At 39.7% G+C, this 19,148-nt stretch overlaps 1 protein-coding gene across 1 annotated transcript; it reads left to right on the forward strand.

The window, feature by feature from the left end:
• Positions 1 to 1,054: 1,054 nt before the first annotated feature.
• On the forward strand, positions 1,055 to 14,717 carry meox2b (mesenchyme homeobox 2b). Its single transcript, XM_044052116.1, has 3 exons — positions 1,055 to 1,852; positions 7,668 to 7,840; positions 14,021 to 14,717. Exons 1-3 carry the CDS (start codon positions 1,399 to 1,401, stop codon positions 14,246 to 14,248), a joined length of 855 nt encoding a protein of 284 aa, XP_043908051.1. The 5' UTR covers positions 1,055 to 1,398; the 3' UTR covers positions 14,249 to 14,717.
• The last annotated feature ends 4,431 nt before the right edge of the window (positions 14,718 to 19,148 follow it).

A 19,148-nucleotide genomic window follows, 5' to 3' on the forward strand; every position in this document is an offset into this window, starting at 1 on the left:
GGTCAAAAAGTCATCGTGAGATAGTATGTCCCTCCAAAAATCACCAAAATGTCATAACATAGTATGTCCTCCAAAATTGGTCAAAAAGGTCATAGTATGTCGTCCAAAATCACCAAAAAATTTCATAGTATAGTATGTCGGCCAAAATCGGTCAAAGTCATAGTATAGTACCCCATTGAGAATCTTTGGGATATTCTGGAGAAGGCTTTGCTCAGTGGCCCGACTCTCCCATCATCAATACAAGATCTTGGTGAAAAATGAATGCAACACTGGACAGAAATAAATCTTGTGACATTGCAGTAGCTTATGGAAACAATGCCACAGTGAATGAGTGCCGAAATCAAAGCTAAAGGCGGTCCAATGATGTGACCCTATTTTTAGGTGGCAACTTTTTTCTTGGCCAGGCAGTGTATGTAAATATACCCAATTATAGATTGGCCTTGATTCCCTGATTTAACTTGGGTTACACAAAGCTAACCAAACTGACTTAAAAAGCCAAAAAAAGAAGAAGAAAGCAACAAAAACAAAGTAACTAAACAAAAAAACAAAAAATAAAAACTAGGAAAGCCACAGCAGCATATAGTAAAAACAAAGCTTGGGTAAAAACATCCAGCACTAGCAAAAATATTGGAGGTGAACTTTTCAAAGTCCTGTCAGCTTCCAGTGTTTTATTGCTGTCACTATCATTTCACCAAACACAACAAATCAAGCAAAAGTAGGAGTCACTTTTTAAACTTCCATCCTGCCGTCATTAGAATAACAGACGGTGACAGAGCGGCTCTCTGGCTCTGATGCAGTGCAGCTCCTACAACTCCAGGCTCCAGAATAAATTGCCCACTTTTCCTGAGGCAGCACTAAAGGAATGGGTCAGATTTATTGAGCATTTCATCTTGGAGGATGATCACATGCATGTGGTCAGTAGCAGCAGAGCCAGTGACCCAGCCTACATCTCAGGTTACACCCCACATATACAGTACATATATATATAAAACACCCCCCCTTCCTTCCTCCAGTGTTGCTCCCTCCCTCCTTCTCTCCTTCTCCAGCACTACTTCCCTGGAATCGCACACTCCTTCCACAGTGGTCCTGGCGTTCGCCGCTGTCATCCGAGATACTTCTCAGCCTCTCAGTGTTTATCCACCATCTGCCTGGCAACCGTGTGTGTGCGCACAGGATTACCAGAGGTCTCTTCTTTCAACACCACCATCTCCACCTTCCATCAGACCGGTTTCTCCTGGAATGAGGAGGGTCTGGAGGTCTGAACCTCTGCAGAGGAGAGCTGGGTCTCAGGCTGCTCTCATCCCTGATTCCCTCTTTCTCGTCTTTGTCTTGCCTGCTATTTGGAGAGTTTTTGGTTGATAGCTACGAGAGAGGGGGGTTTGGAGGACACCCCAAACCATGAATCACTCTCTGTTTGGTTGTCTAAGTAGCCCCCATGCCCCATCCCAAGGTCTACACCCAGCCATCAGCCAGTCATCGCTGACCCTGCACGGCCGTAGTGACCACATCTCTTACCTGGATCTACCCAGCTCCTCGCCTCCCTGTGGCTACTCTGGAGGAGAAGATGGAGGGGCATTTGGAGGCCACCTGCCTCATTCTCAGCACCCACCCAGCTGGGCAGTCCCACCACAGATGCTCTCCCAAAACATCCGGAACAATGTTTGCCTGCCGCTCCTGGAGGCCGCGACCTCAGAACTGAGCTCGGAGGGCCAGAACCTCTGTGGCACCAATCCCGCTTTGGGCAGCGGTGACCCGTCGGGGTCGTCGTGTGTTTCTGGGGAGTACGTCCGGCAGAGTCTGTCCTCAGAGGACCAGCTCAGAAGAAGCAGTAAGAACAAGAATGATAACCCTGGTAAGAAGAGGAAGTTTATAATTCATTTACTTTTAAAAAAGGATAAATTTCCTCTGCCTTGAAGAAATATTATTTTCCTTGAATTAAATGAATTAAATGAATGAATTTTTACTCACTCTGTACACACGTTCCTTGAAATATGCATCTTATACCATCATCTTAAATAGTTTATTGAGTTCTTATTTTTCTCAAAGAAAAGCACCAATTTGCTGAAAGACAATTATACATTTTATGTAAATCATTAAAGAATCAATGTCAGAATGTTGATTTCTTAGCTATAAGACCTGTGTTTGTGCCAAAATTAGTGAAACTTATAGTTGTACTCACACAGCTAAATTACTTTTATAACGTTTGGACTGAAAATTCTGATACTGATGATAGAGAATCATCAGAGTCCTTTTTACTTTACTTCATTTTCAATATTAGTATCACCAGCAGCTTAACTCTGAAATGATATGTCATTGTCAGCACTGACTAAATGTGCTTCAATATGATTTATTATCAAACCATCTGTGGTAATACAATTTTATTTATATAAATATATATTACTTTTCAAATTTGAGCAAAACATATTTCTTCCAGATAAAAAGGTCTACATGATCTGGAGATAAGTCGGAGAGTCACGTCCCCCGTCATGTCCATGTAAATAAATAAATGTGCAAATAAAGAAGACGCGAAGAAGAAGTCTTGAAATTTAGAAATAAATAAACTGTCAAAATTAAAGAAAAAAAAAAAGCCATGCAAATTGTGTTGAAACCAAATGCAACAATAACTAATATATAAAATCAGAAGAGAACAAACACATACACAGAAATACAATACAATTATGTGTTTAAAGGTGACATTAAGTGTTGGCCAAACTCATAAAATTGTGCTTTTCAAAGGCGTTTAAAAGCTGCAGTGAAGTTGGGCACAATCTTATACACATGGCGAGCCATAAAATGAAAACAGTCACTTTCTATATGCTTTATCACTTTATAAATAAACATTAAACACGTATACACATATTATAATATGTGTATAATTAAAGAATTATTTACACACATTACAGATGCATGGGCTCAATTTCAGTCACATCTTATTAATGATTTATACAGTGTTACAGTTAACATTTATGACATCTATAGATGTGCAACTGTGTTGTAAAGTGTGCCCGTAAAACATCTTTAGTTTACAAACACATTTCTCTAACTTCATATGCAAAATTTATTCCGTATGCGTCACCGTGTCATTGTTACATTTGCATGACAGGAAAGAGAAATTGTCCCGTCACGAAATGACTTACGGAAACATGAGCAATGTCAGAATTTAGATTTTTTTTCTTCCAGAATCCTCACTTTATTGTTTGTAAGGGTTGATTATATTACAAATGTAAAAAATAGAAAGCAGAGAGCTACAGCTGAGAGTGCTGGGCTGTGGATAAGGAGCCAATTAAAGGTCACAAGATGTGGTGAAATAGTCTAACGTAAAATAAACAAACCTTAGGAGGAATTATCTTTTGACAGTTTGACAACTCTCTATGGTCGGAGATTTAGTTCAGGACGTTTGCAGATCCAGCAGTTGATGCATTTTTGTTGAATGTTACTTAGAAGACGACTTTTTAATAACAGATCTCAGATTCACTCTTATTTATAGTATATTTTGATACAGAGATTTAAAGAGAAATAATAACATGAAAGCCCCAAGACTGCTAATGCATTATTGAAATCAAACTCCACAGTGAAAGTGGACTTGTGGTGACACTGAAAAATACTGGAATGAGATTATTAAACATTAAAACACCCAAGAGTATTTTAAACGGTAAATATTCCCTATCAGAACTCGGAGACAAAAGCACAGAGATTTAAAATTAAATAAACAAAACCAGGAGGAATTATGATTAACGTTTCGTAAAATGTTCCTTTGAAAATTAAATTTTAATAAGATCTCAGATATATAGTTATTTATAAGATCTTTTAATACAGAGCTTTAGAGGGAATAATAAAAAAGGAGCCTCAAGAGTGCTGATACATGATGGAAATCAAACTCTGCTGTGAAATTGACCTTGTGGTGAGACTGAAAACACTGGAATGAGATTCTTCAGTGTTTTTAACAATAAATATTCCCCCAACCAAGAGTTCTAGACAAAGCACAGGGGTCACAAACCGAACACATTTCATTTGAAATCGTGACAGTGATTGTGAAAGTGCAGCTCGTATATCAGAGACATAAAAGTTAACTTCCACGCATAAATTTTAGGGCACTACATCTGCACGCATGTGCATCACATGAACCGGCGAGAAGGACACAGAAGAGCTGATCATCTCGAGGATATATCCACAAGATTTAAAGGCAGGGCGCAGTATCCGTGTCGTTTCACGCTCCCCGCTTACGAGCGGCTTAGGGCCGCATCGTGGGTGCCAAGTGTAGAACTTTCCGTTTCCCTCGACACCAGTCCCGGCCAGGATGGAGGGAGTCCTGACAGACGTATTTAAAGGATATATTGATGCTGCCAGAAGCTCTAACCCCAATCCAATTTCCTCACTCTAACTTCATTGGCACTTAGAGAAACCACAGCGCTTTTACTCTCTGTTTCTGAACGTGGTGTTCTGAAAAAGGATCTGATGATGAAATATAAATAGTTATGGGATGGTGGTTCAAAGTCTGATAATGATGACATCATTATTTATCAGCTGCACTGAGTTTTTAAACATAAAGATACTGATTGTAGCTGAAGTGGAGAGTTGCGGGAATTCTTTAGTGAAGTTCTCAGCCCGATACGTTTTGATATTTCTGCATAAAATATGTAAAAACAATGAAACTCATGATATTTTGTGCACCGATGTTGGAAAAAATGTTTCCAACACTCTTTAAATCCATAGGATTTCCGATTTCTATTCAAGATGACGCCTTCAAATGACGTCATCCTCTGCCATAACTTTGAGTTTTGAGTGAGAAAGGAAATATTTGGAGCCAATGTGTTGACTTTTGCTTTATTTCTTTTTGTATAACTTACTGCAAGTCCTTCTGATAAAGCTTGCAAAGTAAACAAAAAAACAACAAAAAAAAAACAAACACAGAGGGACACAAAACAAGACAACAATTTCCATGATTGCACATTGCTACCGAAACTCACTAAACTCAGTCTTTTGTTTTGGATTTGACTGAAAGACCCTGCCTAAGAGCAGAAACTACATTCATTTAAAGTATCTAACTCACTCTAACTTCATTCGCACAAACCACAGCTCATTTACTCTGTTTCTGAATCTTTTTTAACTTAAAGACTATTAACTTTACAGGAATCATATTTTTTTATTGTATCTGTGTTACATTTGCTAATATTCAGTGCCTTCAAAATGGCTGTTATCGCACTACGTGGCGTTAGCCACTCAAGTCACTTGCTGTTTCTCAGATAACAAGTGTTATAAAAAAAAAATAAAACTACTACATTGAAACGTTCATGGTGAAAAAAACACTACCTTCTAAGTTCTTCTAACAAACTAAACATACACAGGCCCTTATTGTTTTGTTTTTCCTCTGGTTTAAATGTTTTTGAGAGGGGAAGCTAGGCTTGCTAACATTGCTAATTTCAGGTACTTTTTTTTACCCAGAATTTTGCCTGTCTTAATTCATAGCTGCAGTTTGCTGTGTTCTGGCTTCAAACGTCTGGCAATCTGTGTGACAAAGTTCTACAAGCTGCTGCAAAGTTTAATCATTTATGACTGTAAATTAAGTTTTAATGAAGCCAGTATTTCAATTTAATATTTCCTCTGATAATCTCTGATGACAGAATGTCATTTTGTGACTAAATACAAGAACGTTCTTCCTTTAACTCAAATCTGCTGTGATTTCAAGTGGAGCTTGTCAGTTCTTTATGAGCCAAATAAGACCAGCGTTAAGATAAAGACAAGCCAAGAATTGTCCTCATTTATTTTATTTCTTGACACATTATGATAATTTAGTAGATCTAAAAAGGTTTCATAGACCACCACAGATTTAAAGAACACCATGACAAAATACTCAGAATTATTGGACACAAATGCACTGATGGACATTGTCTGATTCATGATGGGTGTCTGCCTCACACACAGGACTGAGTGTCTCCTTCCCTCTCCTGGCTCACTGTGAACCTGTCAGCAGGTTTGATGCACTGCAGACTTCAGTGAAATTAACATTCAGAGAATTTTTGTCCCAACTATGAATGAGTGCTCTGTTTATTTTCACCACTCACTGACCACAAACGCGAGAAATCGATGCTTCAAAAGAGCGTGACAGTGATTGCAACTCTTAAAAGCACATCGAGTATGTTCTCAAACAGTAATGACATCATTTACACGTCCACAGATATAAAAGTACATATCAACCAAAGTGTTTTAACCACTTATTTTGGGAGAAATTGGGAAATGATCACAGTTTCCATCTAGTTAATACACACAATATACATCACATATCCACATTATGGATTCGATCACATGTGGACAGTCTTATGTAGGTTGGATGCGTCTCCTCCTGTGACCACATTATGATCACATCTGCTGTTACATGAAAGAGCGTTTTAGCCCTTAGAAAAAGAAATCTTAAAGGTATTAGTGTTTATACTGTGATGGCGGCTGCAGACACATTGAATTTTGGTGCTGATTAGTGTAAAAATTGGGAAACATTGCAAACATACATGTTCAGGAACGTGTCTACAAATCAGGTTGATATGTGATCAGATTTGATGATGGATTACGATTTGACACAGAAGTGGTTCAGACTTTTGGCGAAGTTTGGTTCAGAATCTCTTAAAGAACATACACATTTGAAAGTGTAGGTAATTTAAAGTGTTTTACAAGATAAAAGATACAATAACAACATGAAACACAATAACAGTGATCAAATTAAAATGGTCAAATATAAAATCAGTAAATATCTAGTAAGGTGAAAGCCAGAGGGAAGGTCTTTTAAAAGTGATTTCAAATGATCGACAGAATTTGATGGTGCAGCTTTAGAAAAGGCTTGATTGCCACTAAAAGTTACACATATTATTTGAAGAACTTGCCCTGTTGGGCTTAATGGTTTACAGTTTTCCTCGATATCAATAATCAGTAATAATGTTGGCTGAACACAGAATAATAATAAATGATCAAAAATTACAAACACATTTTTTTAAAACAAGATGTTACATTCGTAAGGCACATCCATTAATCTCAAACCAAGCTATTATTTCATAGTTTTGGCTTTAAACTACACAAATTAATCACAACATGACATCAAACTTTGTGTTTCTGTTGCCTCTTCAGGACCTTTCCTGATATTAACACTGACTTTGTCAGGACCACTAGTCCTCATGGAGACCAGAGTCTGGAGCTAATGAGGCAGAACCTTTTTATTTCTAAGGCTCTGGTTAAAGTCATGGATTAAGACATGAATTGTGGTTATAGGGTTACGCATTAACCGGTTATGGTTAAAGGGAAGTCTTTGGTTTCTAAATGAATGGAAACAATGCAAACCTGAGTGTGTGTAAACTATTGCAGCTGATAAGAGTAAAACAGTTATTGGAGCTGTGTGATCCCTGCTTGGGTTAAACACCACCGTGTGCAACATCGATTCTTGTGCAATAAAAGGTAATTGGCGCTCCCAAGCTTTGCTTTTATTTTTTTCTATTTTCAGACCAGTCCCTGCAATTTATCAACGTCACCAACCCCCTAATTTCTGTCAACCCCCCTATTTTTGTTCTTTCTTGACCTCCCAATTTTTAAACCCTCTCCCCCCCTTCTTCCCTCCCCCCACCCACCCACCCCCTCTGTTTTTGAGACTCAACTGTGGCTGGAAAATGTTCTGTTTTTCATTTCAGAGTCCCAAGACAGGAGTTATAAGTCAGACATGAACGGCAAGCCCAGGAAGGAGCGCACAGCCTTCACAAAAGAACAGATCCGGGAACTGGAGTCCGAGTTTGCTCACCACAACTATTTGACCAGACTGAGACGCTACGAAATAGCTGTCAACCTCGACCTCACGGAACGACAAGTACGGTATACCTGGCTGCTGAATGAGTGTAACTCACTGTAAAGAGGGAGGAGGAGGAGGAGGAGGAGGAAGCGGGGGACAGTGATATACAGTAAATAGACGTCAAAATCCTACAAGCGAGTGTCCTCCTTACAGTTAAAGCAGGATTAAGTGAGTTATGACTTATATGGCCATGCTTTAGTCCATGGATCTTACTGACAAACACTTTAGAGTCATAGTTTTGACACTGGAGGATTATACAATTTAAGCAGATATCAAAGGATTTACTCTTAATAAACCATCACTTTTATTCCATGCACTTCTACTTTTAGATAAAATGTGATCTTGATGATTTCTGAGGTCACTAACTATAAAGATTATAAAGTTTGTGATAAAAGAACATTTTGGTCACTTCTTCATCTTGAGAATATGCTTCATGGTTTATTTATTTCACTAAAGCCCATTGAGAAAATCAGTGTTTTTATCTCTCTTGGACGCTGGTCTATTGCTGCCTTATTTGGTAAGTTTGTGTCAGAATGTACACATTTTAAGTCACTCATGGAGGCAACGCCTCTGTGTCATCACTGATTTTCTCAATGGACTTTGGTGTGGAGAATGAGTGGTTGACAAAGTCACACAAATAAATACAGATAAAGTGGCACTATATATAGTCTTAAAAAGGCATAGATTTTATTTGGCGAGTGGACCAAATCAGTTTTTCCCGCAGTGCAGCTTTCATTAAATAATAGTATCAAATAGTTTCTATGTGTAAAACACTACATAGATACATTTTACACAAGGAGCACAAACAAGTGCAAAACCGTCAAAAGCATAGTCACCTCAGTGGTGAAATAGGTTTATATATTAAATGCATTTAAATCCAGTAGAAGAGTGACATAATTCCTTGCATAATATAGATGGCAGTGAGCTGAGAGTCTGGCAGACGATGTATGGAAACATGGACGGTACTAGAGAATTTCATGGACCTGTTATAGCTGATGGTGGAAATCATGCAGGGAAGATGGAGGTTAAATGAGTAGGAAAACCTTCTCCTTTTTTTTAAACCAACTCTGGATTGAGCCGTCTTAGTTAGTTTCATCTGTGCGCCAGTTAAAGATATGGACTGCGAGTTAATTAGTTTAGCATGAAGAGCTGTGGAAAACTGTCATCCATCAAAGGCTACACACGTACCTTGCAGGAAAATCTCGACGCTGTGCTTTTTACATGTTGTATTTGGTTTGGAGAAGTAAAAACAGTCCTTTGTGTTGCCAGCAGTCTGTGTTCTGTTAGTGCTCCTTATATGTGCACAGTGTTGAAGTTGCCTTTCACCACCAATCAATTTTTTTGCGTGCCGCAGTTGTAAGTTGAGAGACGCATATAGGGATTTCAGTGTACCAAGCGCTGACTTTCTTACATTCAGAACCTGGTTATGAGTTTTGTGACGATGAAAAATAGCTGCGAAACGATGCAGATATTTTACTTAAAAACCAGAGGAAGCAGTAATCAAGTGCTCCACCAATGCAGCTCAGTTTCCTTCATCACCACCAAAATCTACCTTTTTTCCCCCCATGGGCCATAACCTATATACAGTACATCCACAGGAAAATCTCATCAAAATCCAATATGTGTTTGAGTTATGCTGCTCACAGTCAGACAAATGACCAGACAAATGTGGCCAAAAATACATGTGATAACCTCCACGTTGGAGGTAATAACTGCTTCAGAAATCGTGTTATAACAGACACTGTAATGTTTGTTCAACTTCATCTCTTGGGATCAGGTTGTGCTCAGTTTACATTCTGTCGGGTTTGAAAAGTATTGTGTCCTAAGTTTGTTCAGGATACAGTCACAAGCTCCAAATGGTGCACTCCATCTTGTGGTAGTTTAGGTTTTTCACTACTAGGAACCAGCTTGAGTTCCCCCCATCAGTATATTCAACGCACAATTAAGTCTTCGTTCATTTGGACCCACTTTTAGCTTGTTAGTATCAAGTGGTTTCCAGTTTAGGTTGTGGCTATTTGTCAGTAGTCTTCCTTCCATCCATGAACTTTAAACTATTCACTCCTTTGAGCGGATGTTTGAGTTCAGTTCTCAGTTCCACAAATATATACCAGCCTAAATGTTTTTTTATCACCATTGACAACTTTTGTCTGACTGAAGGTTTACAAACAAATTATCTGGGTGTTAGTTTGCCTGAGATTGAGAAATTTAATTTAGTACCATTTCAGCTGGACTAATATCCATTTTAAAAGTCCAGTTTCAGTCACCACTAATATTGCACATAAGCACTGACTGTTTGTCTGACCTAAAACTCTCTCTTAATCACATCAGCAACACCCTGGTGCAGTGTATGTGTGTTACCACAGGTTCTTCTCATTAGTGCAGTGACCATGTTTGACTTTGCCTGCACAAATAATTCATATATCTACATCAAGCTAACCCTGATATAGCTGTAGACAAACAAGGGTGCCTGAAATATTCACTAAATAATCCTAAAACTTTGAGAAATGAATAGAGGCCACATATTCATTAAATCACTGAGACTTTCATTGACAGATCACGATATCCAGTCTTTATGCTAAGCTAGGCTAACTTTGTTGTGACTCCAGGACACAGACATTGCCATCATCTCCATCACCAGATATCAAGTGAAAAGATTTTCCAATTCCAAGTGCCAAATCACAACATACGTTACTTCAAGCCTCTTTTACAATATTATAAAGAGAAAAGAAGAACAATGGAACAAGCAATAAAGGCATCCGTGAAGAATGTGCAGCCATCTGCCTCGACCAGTCGGGGTGAAAGGAAAAATTTGGGGCCAGAGATTTTGAATCATTTGTTCTATTTCATTTCATTTGCTCCTCGAGTGCAAATCAAGTGCAGCACTGATCCTAGTCTCTAAGATATAGATGTTTAGCTCCTTTTTGTCACAAATATTTATTCGGGAAATCACAAGGCAGCAACTCAATGGTTATAGCCATGCAGACATGATCAAAACAACCAGCTGAAGTTCAAACTGAGCATGAGAATGGATAGGAAAGGTGATTTAAGTGACTTAAACGTGGCATGGTCGTTCGTGCCAGATGTGCTGGTCTGAGTATTTCACGAACTGCTCATCTACTGGGATTTCCACGCACAATCATCTCAACAGAGAATGGTCCAAAAAAGGGGAAAATACCTGCTTCGAACTAGAAAGAGCTATGGTTTTTTTTCCTCACAGTGTCAACATCCTCTTTATAGGAACACACTGGAATATCCTTATAATGCCGCAACAATCTGCAACAAATCTTCCAATGTTTAGTCTCAGAATGGGTTTCAAACTGTGGTCTACTGCTTGGCGGTCATTTCACGGATGCCGTGCTAAGTTCCACTGCACCACCACCGCCACCACCACCAACCTCCTCCCTCTCCTGGTGAGAATTATGCCTCAAATTCCTGAACTACGTCACTTCAGTAATTAGGAATTGGCACGTATGAAACCTAAACATCACATTTAAACATTTTATTCTGTGCAGAATGTACAAATCTACAAAGGAGTAAAATAACCAGTTCTCCTTAAGCGACCCGAGTGAATGTTGAGGCATCAGTAACGGGCTGGACATATCGATTCCTGACAGCATAACTTTGAAATGATTGTGTGCTGCTGCCTGTGTGTCACTCTCAGTCCACATTTTTCCTTTTCTCTTTTTCATTTTTTCCCTCACAGTTTTCTTTAAGCTTATGAAGAAACATTTGTTGGACATTAGCGATGCTGTGGATGTGGATGACAGCTCGGCCTGCTGCTGTTCATTTAGGGGCTTGGAAGTGTTTGGAAACAGTTGTGAGAACGCTCATTTCTGGAAAGTGGAGGGAATATGTGTCATCTACATTGACACATAGAACTGCAATGCATTTCTGACTTTCTAAAACTTTAGTGCAGATTTGGTCACCTCTCAGTAGAAGTTATTATTTGAGGACTTGGACAACCGTAAAGTGAACCCATAAACAGGCTATATTCTTCAATAACCAGCGTTCTATAAATTGCATAGCATAGTGGAAAGAGCTGCTCAAATGCTGACCATTTCCCAAGGTGTACCACATTCATTTCACAGATTTGTTAATGTATTCCATAATAACCTTTTAGCATAATGTAAAGCAAGTGAACTTGGAGAAGACTAGACACATGCTCCACAGGTTCTGTATACTTTCTTGGGGAGATCTGGCCTGTCCGTGACTTTGAGCTAAAAGTCTGACTGTTTCTGATGAGAGATTGGGAGGCATGTGATCGCCAGTCGCTCATGTACTGTGAACTGACAGCTGATGCAAAGTCAGCACGTTGTGAAGTGTGGGATGTACTGTGATCCTATGACTCCCGCGTGGACACTTAAATGGAACAAAGCCATCATTTGTGCCATTGAGTCCATCTGTGTGGTTTCAACCTACTGGACTGGCCGCAGATAATCTCATCTGACATAGAGCGAAAGGCTCCATTAACTTTTAAATATTTCATTCTTTAATCTGACATCAAATAAATGCATTCTTGTCATTTGTCCAAAAATACACCGGCATTGATTTCACCATGTTTTTCTCACTATTGTCTTCTTCTGTGTACTGGCTTCTTCTATTATATCTGGTCAAAGTCGTGTGGCAGGAACTGTGGTACATGTGCAGAGTTAGACATATACATACTATAGTAATTTGAGTCATACATGACTATCTGTGTATTTAAAGCCCCTTTTCCACCTATGGTCTCAGCTCGCCTTGGCAAACCTGCCTTGACTTTGTTTTACGCGCGACAAACAAGTGATGACTTTTAAAGCAGTTGTTTTGAGTGTAACTGAATCATTACAATTGATTAATTAAAACAAAATTTGTTCAGTACTTCCTCCATGGCCAGAGCACAGACTCCATCTGACACAGTCACTGGACTGAAATACAGCGGCAAGGGTTTGTGATGCCACTCGCTGGCGCTAAATACACCATACTCCTCCGGTAAATATTGAAATTTATTGACATTTTTTAGGATTGTTAAGTCTTTTAAAACTGATCTACAGTTCGGCTTGACTCGTGACGGCACTCTGATCAATCAGTGGCTGGCAGTCTGGTGATGTCACACACATATTACCAGGTACTATGCTAGTAGAAACGCAAGTCGAGCCGGTGGAAACACGCCTTTGAGAAATTCAATTCAGTACAATTTCAGTTGGAGTAAGAGTGTATTTCAAAAAGTCTGGTTTAAGTCAGACTAACACAAAGATTAGATTTCTGTAAAAGGTGACTCTTTAATGAACTATACTGTACTCAGCCCTGATGGTTGTGAAGAAAAAAAAAAATCAAATGCAAAGCTTTATCTCAAGATTTGTTGCTTCCTGTCTGCAGGGAAGATTAGCTTCTTGGAATGCTGCTATGTACAGTATGTATAAATCTTTCGCTCTCAAATTTACCTTGCTCCCGTCCAGCACCTCTGTCCAACAACAACCCCACACTTTCACCACCCCCATAAGCACAGTGCATGCAGAGGTCTTTTGGCCAGAACTAATTTGTGCATTGGCTCAGTCGACAGCCAGAACAACTCACCCAGGATTTAGCTCTTCCTGTCTGGAGCCTGATCCCTCATCACTCCCACTCACGTTGGCCGTGTCTCCAAATGTCCACTATGGTAGTCCAATAAATCTGTGCATGGGAGCGTTAATTCTGGATTCGGAGACCATTAACAACCCATTACACATTTATTGCTAATAAATAAATTGGCAGGAGACTGTAGCATCAAATGCTGCTAACCTATATCTTCATCTTTACCTTTGTGTGCTCAAACATTTAAAGTCCAGAGATGGAATATAATATTTATGGTTCTTTCATATATCACCCGAATATAAGTTGTTTTTTTAATGATTTTGTTACCTTGGAATGAGCCCTTTGTGACTACTTCAGGAGCAGGTCCTTTTGAATGGAGTCCACGTCACGTGTCCTCACTAGCACAGAATGGATAAACTAAACTCATCTATAAAACATCTGTATTGGACTAATATAGGTATCACTAAATACTCAAGGTGGTGATATCAGTATCAGTGCTGGGAAAGAAAGTGGCTCAGCCATCCTTCATTTTAATAAACATAAAATATAAAGTACAGTGATAAAAGTGAACATAAAGCAGACTTGCCTACCGTGTAAATTATGGAACTGTGACTTCCTCACATCTTACTGGTTTGTGCTTCCTCACAGGTGAAGGTGTGGTTCCAGAACCGGAGGATGAAGTGGAAGCGTGTGAAGGGAGGCCAGCAGGGGGCAGCAGCACGGGAGAAAGAACTGGCGAATGTGAAAAAGGGGAGGTTGCTGCCGTCTGAGTTGTCCAGTGTAGTTGAACTTCAGTGCTTGACCAGTTCACCGAGGCTCGTGACCGAAGAGGACAGTCACGACAGCGACCAGAGCTCGGAGCACCTTCCCCTATGACCTCCCTCACCCCGGCCCTTTCTTTTCTTTTTTTATAAGGAAACAACTGTTGGACGAGGCAGAAACAAAGGAAGCATCGGTGACATATGGATATACATCTTGTTGTGAGCACACGCTCGTGACAGGACAATAAAACGAGACTTGGAACATTCCAAAGACGACTTGGCTTTGATGGAAGGGCTTTGGTTTTGCACTGTTAATGATTTGTTTTTCAGTCCACTCCTACTGTAATTCCTCTTTGAACAGTCGGTATTAAAACATTTTCTATTGTATGAATGTATCAATAATTTATCAAAATCAAAGACTTCCCCCAAGACTGTAACCACTTAAACCCATACTTTTTGCATTGTAACATACTGTAAACATGTGTTTGTTTTCTTTGTTTTTCATCGTGCTCCCTTTGGAAAGTTTACATGCTTTTAACTTGGAAAAGCCCTGGATTTGTTAAAAAAATAAATAAAGTAAACCAGACAAATCAAAATAATGGTTTTGAGGTGATTTTTTTATGTATAAAAGCAAATGGGAAAGGAGGGCAAAGTGCCTGAAAACACATTTAAACTCTGGCCCTGCTTATTACTTGTGGCTCTCCCAATTTGATTCTTGGGCTTGTATTGTGTGAATCAAATTGGGAATGTGTGGCAGCCCAAAGCAGTGGAAAAGGGAACTTGGCTTTTAAACGAAGGGTTGCCAATTCAAGTCCCAACGAGGTCAAGGGCTGGGGTATCCCTGAGCAAGTTACCCATTCCATCCATCCATTTTCTACTGCTTTATCACGGGGGGGACTAGTTTGCTAGTCTATCACAGGGCCACATATAGAGACAAACAACACCTATGGTCAATTAAGAGTGACCAATGTACCTAATCCCCATATTGCATGTTTTGGACTGTAGGAGGAAGCCGGAGAACCCAGGGAAAACCCATGCACACAGGGGAAGAACATGCAAACTCCAAGCAAAAAAACCCTTGTTCCAAACCAGGGCTCGAACCCAGGTCTTCTTGCTGCAAAGGCAAGAGTGCTAACCACTGCTCCAACCGTGTGGCCAGTACCCATTCCCCATTGTTAATTGGATTCTCCAAATTTACCCCAGCCACAAGGGGGCACATCCAGTGTACTCCTTGTTGCACCAGGAAGGGCATCTGGTGTAAAAAATCTCTGTCAAATCAAATATGAGGATCATCCACTTTGGCGACCCCAAGCGAGGGAGAAGCCAAACTGGCAAGACTGTAGATCAGCACCTTCCACACTTCCACTTCAATAAGCCTGACATTTCTCCTCTCTTTATCCTCTAGTTATCATTTATTTTCTGTAGCCAAAACACAAGTGCACTACCATCTGGACAGGAGATAGAGTCGCGAGGAGGTGAATCCTCTTCACCTCTCAGCTGCATCTCGCAGAAACACGCAAAGTTGCAGCAGGAAGTAATGAAGGCTTTGAATGAGAATCCGCCCTTGCATACACTTCCTCAGGAAAGATGTTCCTTTCTCTTTTTTGTGTCATCCACAGCATGTGAGCGCGCATTCTAATTCATGAAGCAGTGTTTTTGGCCGACGAAAGCTGCAGCCTCCGACTTGTAAAAACAGCTGGTGATTCATTCACTTGATTCAGTACAGGCCTGTAGCTGCTCTGTGGCTTTCCAGTCCCTTCAGATGCGTCTCAAATCTGACTTGTGGTTCAGATTTGTACCCAGTGTTTTCTTTCTGTACGTGTGTTTCCTAAGTTCTTAGGAATATCCTCCGAGCTCGGTCCACGGTTATTTATAGCCGTCGTGGGCATCTTTCAGATCTTTGTCCTAAACCCAAATAAAGGGAATTGCATGACCACAAAATGCCTTCCATAACAGTCATGAATTTGCAAATGGTCACTTCAGTCCTGTCCTTTTCGTATGGAGCACTTTTAACCTTAAAAGAGAACAAAACATTTCAGTTCAGTTCATGAATTAGCCAACATAAGAGGCAAACAAACAACAATCATCGAATACATCAACTGGCTAGGGCATTGCAATCCGTGTTTCTTACGAGACCCTAGACTTCGCAAGACCTCCTGATTGTTGCAGAGGTTTGATTATCACATGAGATGACCAAGGAAGGAGTATCTGGTACCTTGGGGAGGACTGCGCACTCGAGTCCTCGGTCCTTTGCACCAGTTAGGCTCGGTTGAACAAATATATAATGAGGAACACTCTGTAGACAAATTATGGGTGCCAGGGTTACACAGAGGCCTTTGTGATTTGCCAGTTTCAGTTGGTGAGTTGTTAGGTTTGAAGGCCGAATAATCAGTTTTTCTTCCACTGATTCTGAGGAGCGGCTCTGATCTTGTAAGGCTGGTATTAACAGACAGTAGGGGGACTGGTGACAGCCCCCAATCTCCACAATGACAATGACTCCAAATCTTTTACATTGGGGTAAAAATCCTGCATAATTCTGCTTTATATTTAAGTGCCTTTATTCACCCTCATCCTACAGAATTTATAATCCAGATTTGTGTTTGTAGTGTGAGGAGGACAGATTCTTCATATACATGTAATGCATCTGGCCAGGCTGACTGTACCTTTACTCCTGAGGCAGCTGAACGAAGGGGGCACGTTGTCATCACATTCCGTCACACGAACATCCAACACCAGCCAGCTGAGGATATTTCCACATTCAACTGGCACGGCTGCTTTACTTTACCAAATAAATTATTCCGATGTGCAGCAAAGCCCTGGTGTTGATGGGCGCTGCATGCTAAGATAGGATTCTTGAGCTTTTACGAGTCTTTCAACAAACGTGTCTTGAGAACCTCTGATGTTTCATGAGAAAACTGAAACTGAAAACGCACAGTGAAGTGTGTGTGTTTTGCAAAGTGGAGCCTCAGTTTTTCCTCAGCGACTCCAACTGTGCCCTGGACTTACTCAAATATTCTTTTTTTATAGACTCTTTGCATGTGGGAAATATTAAAGATGCCACTGCTTGAAAAAACAACCGTTGCATATTTAGCAGTGTTTGGAATAACGCCGTTTAAAAGAAAAAGTTTGCGTTCCAAACGCACCCCTGGCTCACAGTGAGTGATGAGGCGGGTTAATAACGAGGTAAGCGATTATGATTGACCGAGTCACGTTTCACGCATTCCAGCATACGCGCCACACACACACACAACAGCTAAACGGAGAATCGATGAAGCAGCAGAGATGGCGAGTCAGGACTCCGATGTAAAGTTGGCATTTTCATTGTTTGTGGCGATAAAATCACTTCTTCAAGTTCATTGTGATCAAAGGCAAGAACGTACATGTAATGTGTACATTATGTCCCGAAGCAAAAACTCTGTTGTAAGCAATTCTACTTTAATGAAGCATCTCTACAAAGTTAGTTGCCAAAAACACCGATTATTGAGAGTTTGCTTTATTTAATTAAGAATAAGACTACAGAGCTAAACACACTTTTTGTTGTTTAAAAGTTTAGATTTGTTGTCTCAGGTTGAGAGAGTTTGATTTAATTTGCTAGAGTTAAATGCACTTTATATGGTGTAACTGTTTACTTTTCTTACAAAGATAATACTTGAAGTGCAGGATAAACATCTTGCTGTCTGTCGACGTGCAATAAATATGTTCTACTAATTTCAACTGACTTGTGAAAACTACACAAAAAAATCAAAATTCTTTGACATAGATATATATATATCTATGTATATATAGAATATATATATATAGATATATATAGATATATATATGTATATATATATATATATAGATATAGATATATATATATATATATATGACATATTTTTTTTCTAACAGTAACGCAAATAGTTACTTTCCCTACTTTTATTATAGAGTAATTCAGTTACTAACTCAGTTACTTTTTGGAACAAGTAGTGAGTAACTATAACTAATTACTTTTTTAAAGTAACGTTCCCAACACAGATATTTAGTCATATAATTAGCTGTTAACTGTTGTGGATCTGTTTGTCAAAGGAAGCACAGTCAAATATCATTTGGATGTTTATTTTTTGAACCACTTGTTAAATGTTTGTGAAGAATGGAATGGAATGACAAATACCAAAGCGTGACAGTGGAAAGTGGGGATCTGGGGCCAAAGAATTTTCTTGTGCTCAGGAAGTTGTTCAGATTTTGCAGATTATGGACAAAATGCGAGCATATGACAAAACACAGGAAACCACAAGCCCTCCAATAAACTGGAAGGGGGAACCTGACTGACAGCTGTTTTACCCATTTAACGTTTCTGTCGCTGGACTGAAATCCATTCTGCGGTAACAGTGAGACTGGCTGCCTGCACGGAGAAAAGAAGGTAAACAGTGTGACTTCACACCTGGAACACTCTGATATGAAGACATATTTATACTCATTTTCATTTTGGTCACAGATGACGTGATGAAATACAGTGATCAGACATTATTTCAACAAGATGAAATACCCTTCAAGATGGGGTCGTGAGGGGGGTTCATTTTTATCAGATTGTTATATAAATATTAGGTAAAACTGACAAACATGCACTCGGGAATTTAACCATGTGAGTTAGGAGCTGTTATACACAACAGAAAATGAATGGTGCAAAATAAATTGCATCCCTAGATGCATTTTAGAGGCGATCCAGTGTTCTCTTATCTTGCTGCACTGGAACATATGTGCGCTCTTGTGCAAACAGAGCAAGAACTCTGCTTTATTTTGAAAATGGGGTTATATGAAGTGCTCGCCCAAGCTCCCCATCAGGCAACTGGAAACTGAAGTTTGCAAACCACTCACTCTCCTTCATCTAAGTCCATCCATTGTCTACAACTTTATCCTCCATATGAGGGTCATGGGTGAACCAAAACCAATCCCAGCTAACATGGGGTGACCCTGGACAGATCCTCAGTCCTTCGCAGGGCCAACACACAGAGACAAACAACCATTCACTCTCACAG

The sequence above is a fragment of the Solea senegalensis genome, linkage group LG20 (assembly GCF_019176455.1).
Source record: "Solea senegalensis isolate Sse05_10M linkage group LG20, IFAPA_SoseM_1, whole genome shotgun sequence".
Lineage (NCBI taxonomy): Eukaryota > Metazoa > Chordata > Actinopteri > Pleuronectiformes > Soleidae > Solea > Solea senegalensis.